This window comes from Arachis ipaensis, chromosome B07 (assembly GCF_000816755.2).
Source record: "Arachis ipaensis cultivar K30076 chromosome B07, Araip1.1, whole genome shotgun sequence".
NCBI classification, from domain to species: domain Eukaryota; kingdom Viridiplantae; phylum Streptophyta; class Magnoliopsida; order Fabales; family Fabaceae; genus Arachis; species Arachis ipaensis.
This window is the reverse complement of record NC_029791.2, coordinates 125,235,916-125,243,211: the sequence shown is the minus strand read 5'-3', so window position 1 is coordinate 125,243,211 and position 7,296 is coordinate 125,235,916. Positions and strand designations below refer to the sequence as shown.

The 7,296-nt window shown below is 35.2% G+C and overlaps 1 protein-coding gene across 1 annotated transcript; it reads left to right on the top strand.

Annotated features, from left to right (window-relative positions):
• Positions 1,756–6,241, top strand: LOC107607954 (CSC1-like protein RXW8). Its single transcript, XM_021106617.1, has 10 exons — positions 1,756–2,204; positions 2,544–2,690; positions 2,771–2,834; positions 2,931–3,140; positions 3,466–3,612; positions 3,715–4,013; positions 4,318–4,594; positions 5,318–5,596; positions 5,681–5,914; positions 6,003–6,241. The coding sequence occupies exons 1-10, from the start codon at positions 1,930–1,932 to the stop codon at positions 6,237–6,239; spliced, it is 2,169 nt and encodes a 722-aa protein (XP_020962276.1). The 5' UTR covers positions 1,756–1,929; the 3' UTR covers positions 6,240–6,241.

The window sequence follows — 7,296 nt, the reverse complement described above, 5'->3', positions numbered from 1 at the left end:
ATTAAAAAAATAAATTAAAAAATTCTGTCTTCTCATCCTTGCTCGTAAACATCATCCTTGCTCGTAAACAGAACAAACAGAACAATAATAAAGATTAAAAAGAGAGAAGAAAAACACTGTCATCAATAATCAATAATCAACAACAACAATCATTCACATATAACAGAATATAACACCTTTTTTTTATTTGCAAACTGAAATGTCAGAGCTAAAGTACGTAAAGAAAATTGGTGAATCAAATTGTGATTGAGCTAAAACTGAACAAAAGTGTTAATAGAGACATTTACCACCCTTTCGCTTGTTTCGATCTGGTTCGGTTCCAAGACAGCAAAACAGTTCGAAGCTCTCATTTTGGCATGGCTCAAGAAGAAGGGAAATAGGATTATCTGATATAATTTGAACTCCAGCACAAGGAGAAGAAGAATAGCACGGTGTCGACAACTACGCCTTACCAAGAATCTACTGTCCGGTGTCACCATGGTCGACGAGATTAGGAGGTGTAGTGCTGGCAGTAGCTTCTCCGACGAGCAAAGACAGAGATAGAGAGCTCAACAGCAACATCAAACCTCCCCACCGCCATAATCTCCTTCAACTTTTTCTTCCTCTCCCAGAGAGTTCTCTCTCCGATCCCTTTCTTCTTTGACATGCATCTCTCTATACTCTATTTCCGCCGCTTTCTCTCGTATTCCATCGTTGACGGCGACAACATCAATGACTCCTTGCTTCGTTGCATCGTCGTCTTCTTCTCCTCCTCCTTCTCCCACTTCCGCAGTCTTCTCCTTATTTTCCTTAGTTTTTTTTTTCTTTTTCCAGTGGCTAAAAAATTTAGATATGGTTATGGGAGTGGTATGAGTGATATACATATTGTAATTTTTGTATTTTTTTAAAACAAATTTGGGGTACCTTCCTATTTATATTTAAAAAATAAAAAAATTGTTCTATTTGTATACTCCAAATTTAGGTTTTGAGTACAAAAATCAGAGGGTTCGATTTCTGTAACTCTTGCAACGGACAGTCCGATTTCTACCTCCTAAATTAAATCATTCTATATTTTAAAAAATACCACAACAACTTTTTTTTATCAAAGATAGGAGACTCGAACTCACGACCTCTTAATTGAGTATGGAGAGACTATATTATTTGAATTATAACTCATTGGTAAATAGAGTACAAGGTGGGAGTTGAACAATTAAAAAAAATATCATTATTAATCCANATGATTGTATGCTGTTATATATAAAACTAGTTAAAACACTTCATCAATGTGATGTGTGCCAAATATACTTGTATATAATAATAAGAAAAAGTATAGAAAGATAATAAATTTAATGAACAATACAATTATGCATACAGTAACCTTAATAATAATAATAATAATTTGAATGTGAGAATTATGCATGAGCATGGCGTATGCATGATTGATTGGGTGATGGCCGCGTGGGCAACAGGATACGTTTCTAGCGCTATTTGCATATCCTCTATGGCTCCATGCAGATGCGACGCCGATTTCATGCGATTTCATTCCCTCACCCTCACCCTCCTCCTCCTCTTCCCCTCTCACACTAAATCAGATTAAATTAAATCCCGCGAATACTGATGAAATTAGGGGTTTCAATTTTCTTCATACATTGTTATTGATTATTCATCCCTATATATGCAGGTACTTGTCTTCTATTCCCAATGTTAATTATTTCATGCGTACGTGAAAACAATCATCTTTTAAATAACGTTGTTTAGTTTTCATCAGGCGTCCCAGAATCCCAGAAGTACGTTGTTCCAACTTCATGGGAATGTTTGTCGTGCACTTTCGATGATGAGTGCAAGATGAGTGGATGCCGCATATACAGGACTTTACAGGTGAAGCAGAGCATCAAGATCTTTGTTTTGAGACACATTAATTAATTGCAATGTTTTGTTGTATGACAAGAGATGGACATCAATGGTCTTCTAACATCAACTGGGATAAATATTGGTCTATGCGTGGGGCTGTTTTCACTATATTCAGTGTTAAGGAAACAACCAAGCAACGTTAATGTGTACTTTGGAAGAAGGCTTGCATCTCGGCGTTTAAGACACGTTGATATCTTGGAGAGATTTGTTCCTTCCCCAACATGGGTCAAGAAAGCATGGGAAACAACTCAAGATGATATTCTCACTATTGGTGGCTTGGATGCTGTTGCTTTCAGTAGGATGCTTGTCTTTAGGTAATAATTAACCAAACAATCCCGCTACGTTACCATAACAGCATTTCTGCCAACTTCGGCCAACTCTTATTTATGACTGTGTTTAATGGAAGTATCTTTATGGATGTGTCTAATAAGAATGTCTTTTTTATAATTGTGTCTAATAGAAGTATATTTATGTATGTATTTTTCTGAATGTGTCTCCTTATTCATGTGTTTAAAATATAATAATTAATTATTGTTGACAATAAGTTAGCAGATAATATATTGATACCCTATATTTTTCCTTAACCAAATTCAAAAATCTTATATATTCACAATCTCCCTTAATTAACTGTTATTTTTCATCTTCTTCTACAGTATTCGAATGTTTTCTGTTGCTACTGTCATCTGCTTTGTTCTGGTGCTACCAGTTAACTACCACGGTCGGGAGAGACTCTATAAGAATATACCTTTGGAGTCATTGGAAGCATTTACCATTGAGAATGTCAAGCAAGGATCCAGATGGTATCACCTTTTTCACTTCCAAAGAAAGAATTGAATCTGCCACTGAGAAAAACATTTCTTATTCTTTTATTTCATTTCAGGCTTTGGGCTCATTGTCTCGCATTATACATTATAACTATAACAGCCTGTACTCTTCTATACTTTGTAAGGACTTAATTAATTACCTGCATCATTTACTTGTCTGCAATAGTATAAAGAGAAACTATTTTGTTGATATCAGGATTTATTTGTGTTCATCAGGAATATAGGCACCTTACTGACTTGCGGTTAATACATATTATTGGGTCAGCTCCAAATCCAAGTCAATTTGCAATTCTGGTTCGAGGAATACCCTGGTCTCAAGAAAGCACATATTGTGACACAGTGAAAAAGTTTTTTTCATATTATTATGAATCAACATATTTGTCTCATCAAATGGTGTACAACTCTGGTGTAGTTCAGAAATTGAAGGTCTTGCATGCTTTTCACTTTTGTAGGCTATTTAATTCAAAAATTTCTTAACCAGTTCCTAATCATTCAAATAATTGGTCTAATTAAGCGATTCCTAACATATCAGAAATCGCGTAAACGGAGTCGCTTAGACCAATTATTTAAAAGGATAAAAACCAATTAAAATTTTTCGAATTGTAAAAAAACACTTTGTTTTTTGAACAAATAGCAAATTGAGAGGATATTTACTCTGTTTTCTCTTTAATTTGTCCACATAATAAACTACTACTTTTTAAACATTTTTTTTTCTCCCCTTCTCTCTCTCTTAATCATCATCTTTCTCCAGGATAACGCAAAACATATGTGTAAGGTGCTTAGTCGTTCGATGACTCGTTGTGGGCACGGGTTCAGCCATTGCTGCTTCTGTGGAGGATTTAAAAATTCTATTGATTTTGCGATGCGCTACAATGACATAGAAACAGATTCAAGAAAGGTTTTGAAATGAATTCAATGTTCTTATGAAAGCATTTAAGCTTAGCCTCTTGTTTAATGTTTTATTCATTCTGATGCCACATATGATAACTAATTAATACAGGAATCAGGGACTGCTTTTGTATATTTTAAGACTCGGTATGCTGCTTATATTGCTGCCCAAAATCTTCAAACGTCACATCCTATGTTATGGGTGACAGACTTAGCCCCCGAACCAAACGATGTTTATTGGTCCAACCTTTGCATACCATATAGGCAAATCTGGCTCCGTAGGATATCCACATTCGGTGCTGCTGTCACTTTCATGATTGTCTTCATTATACCTGTCACCTTCGCACAAGGCTTGACTCAACTAGACAAGCTTGAGAAAATGTTCCCTTTTCTAACAAGAGTACTAACACAGTAAGATATAGATAGACAGAGTAGTTGCATATTAACAAAAATGAAAATACAGTTTGTTAAGTTCACTATAAATTGGACCACTATTCATGCTTCTTTTTTCTTTTGGAAAAGTATAGGTAACCAACAATATTTTTGAACAATGTGTGAACAATGTGAATTAATAGGGTTAAAAGAGTAAATTAATCTTAAATTTAATTAGTAGCATTAAATTAGAGTGTAGTGTATTCTTATTTGATTGGTGGTTGTTCATGTTGTTCAAAAAATTATTGTTTACCTAACACTCCCTTTTTCTTTTGTTTCCTAGGAAATTTATGAATCAACTGGTGACCGGTTACCTACCAAGTGTTATTTTGGTTTTGTTTTTGTTGGCTGTTCCACCGGTGATGATGCTATTGTCAACAATGGAGGGGCATATTTCACGCAGTATAAGGAAGAAGAGTGCATGCCTCAAAGTTTTGTTTTTTACAATCTGGAATGTGTTTTTTGTTAATGTTTTTGCTGGCTCTGTTATCAGCCAGCTCTCAGTGTTTGCCAGTGTATCAGAATTACCTGCCCAACTTGCCAAGGCAGTCCCGGTGCAGGTGATTACTTTAATTTGCTTCTAACTGTTCTATGATTAAACTAGTAATGCTAGGGAACCAACATTATAGCAGCTAATTTCAGCCAACGTTATAAACAAGTCCAATACAAAGCCCACTAAATATAAATTTTTGTTGAGTTTGGATTTCGGATACTTTTTCTAATTGAGTTTGTTAAAGTTAATTGTAATGCAAGCTTGTATTCGAATTCAAATTTAGCGGAGTTTAGGTGTATTATTAGAGATGTTCTGGAAGCATTCCCCTGGTCTATCATCATATGTGAATTATTTGCTATTTGAAGGGGTTGATTTTAGTTTGGGATTAGGTTTAAGAGATATTATATGTGAAACGGATTGCTTTGACATTTTGCCCGTCGTGCATAATCTTTCAAATGGATATTCATCTGAAGTAACAGATTTGGTTTACAAGATTCACGAACTTTTATCTCGTCTTTGGCTTGTTCACGTTGAGTGGGTGTCTCGAAAAGTAAATAGAGCTGCGAAGTGGATGACTAGATATGGTGCCAAGAGTAACTCTAACTCTGAGCCTTGTGTTGATCTCCAGTAAATCATTCGCTGGAATATAAGATAGTGTTTGCTTTGTTTCTTTGCATGTTTAGACAACAAAAAAAAAAAACATTGGTTGCAATATTAGTAGTGTAAAATTGGCTCTTAAGACTTTGTCTTGTTAAATAGGCACCTTAATTAACCAGCATGCATGTTGCAGGCTACTTACTTCACAACATATGTATTATCATCTGGATGGGCAAGTCTGGCATGTGAAATCATGCAGGTGTGTCCTCTTTTCTACAACCTGTTCCGGAGATACATTCTGAGGAGTAAGGATGATTCAGAAGAAGGCACTCTCACTTTTCCATATCATACCGAAGTTCCAAGGGTCTTACTCTTCGGATTCCTTGGCTTCACCTGCTCTATTCTTGCTCCATTAATATTGCCCTTCTTACTCTTCTACTTTTCCCTTGCATACCTCGTTTACCGCAACCAGGTTAATTACTTAGCTTCAAACTTCAACCTACCCTTCTCTTAATTATTTGATAGCTAATTAAACTTGTTTGTTTTTTATTTTTAGATTCTGAATGTGTATGTTACAAAATATGATGGTGGGGGAAAGCTATGGCCCATTGCTCACAACTCAGTGATATTTTCATTAATCGTGTCTCAAATTATTGCACTCGGTGTGTTTGGACTAAAGCGATCAACAGTTTCATCTGGGTTTATCATTCCACTTTTGATCGGTACCATTCTATTTCACATATATTGTAATCAGAGATTTCATCCTGCATTCAAGAACCTTGCAACACAGGTAAAGCCTCTGTTTCTCTCACTCAGGCATAATGCATTATGCATGCGCACGTGTTAGTTACAACATGTTTTTATTATGTATGTCTTAGGTTCTTATTGACATGGACCGTAGAGATCAGCACTTAGGAAAGATGGAAGAGATCTATGAACAAGTGCATTCATTCTATTGCCAGTTTCCCACTCGATCTGCTTCTAGTTCTGAACGATCCGCCGGAAGCTATCGAGGGATGACCTCAGACCATGTTTCGCCCGCTCCAGAAACTCTGGATGCAGGTTTATTTCCGCGTAATGCTAGAGAGACAATAATACAAAATTATCTTCTTTAATTTAACATTCATAATTTTATATATGTAACACTTATAATTACATTTGAAATTTGTTATTTATTTTAACAGACTATATATATATATATAACCATCTGGATACAAGATAATAAACATCTCATGTCATAAAATCACTTATCCTAAAAGCTTAAGTTGATTTTGGAGTTCACCAAGAATCAAACTCTTGACCTTTCGGATTTAGAACTCTAATACCATGTCATGAAACCACTTATCCCAAAAACATAACTTGATAGGACAATGTAACACTAATGGTCATATCTCTAATACTTTCTAAACCTCCATTGTACACATTATACGCTTAAGCCATTGGCTCCCTATGCTTTCTCTTATGCTTTTATCTTCAGACAACAAGGGCATTGATATTAATATCCAAAGACAGAGAGACATGGCATGGCCACTTGGTGATCTAGTTTAGTACTTGCTTTGGCGGCAAGCGACGGAGTTCTTAATTAGAATTAGGGTTGTAGATATGACTTGTGAGATACTGAGATTAATGGTGGATGAAGATAGTTAAAGATTAAAATGAGTACAAGCCAAGAAGAAAATAGTTGGATATGGAAAGTAGTTAAATGTGCATTTTTATCGTTGTGCAATGTAAACGTACATCCCGCTATAACAATTTATACCGAGGAATGCTAGGGGCTAGTAATTTTTGTGATTTGTAGTCATCAAATCAGGGGCGGAGCTAGATGAAATATTAGAGGGAGGCAAAAAATATTTACACAATAAAATAAGACTAAAATAAAATTTTAAGAGGGGGCTAAACTGAAATTTATATATAATTTACATGTAAAAAATTAAAATTAGGGGGATCATTGCCCCCCTTTTCTTGTACCTATCTCTGCCCCTGCGTCAAATATCCATTAATGATGGTTTTAATGGTGTGAAATTGGTGTGAAATTTCATCCAATGGCTCACTTTTCTTTAATGGTTACATGTTGGCCAGAATTTAACAAAGTTGCTGGCCCTCTAGACTTTTCTATTTATATCTGAATGCGTTTAAAATGAGTACAAATAATTTTATAATTATTAAATATGT

Excerpts from the sequence above, each read along its gene's own strand:
- LOC107607954 (XM_021106617.1), top strand. The coding sequence starts at position 1,930 with ATGGACATCAATGGTCTTCTAACATCAACTGGGATAAATATTGGTCTA. Across the intron at positions 3,141-3,465 it reads GTGTAGTTCAGAAATTGAAG|GATAACGCAAAACATATGTG; the intron begins GTCTTGCATGCT and ends ATCTTTCTCCAG. Across the intron at positions 5,915-6,002 it reads TCAAGAACCTTGCAACACAG|GTTCTTATTGACATGGACCG; the intron begins GTAAAGCCTCTG and ends TGTATGTCTTAG.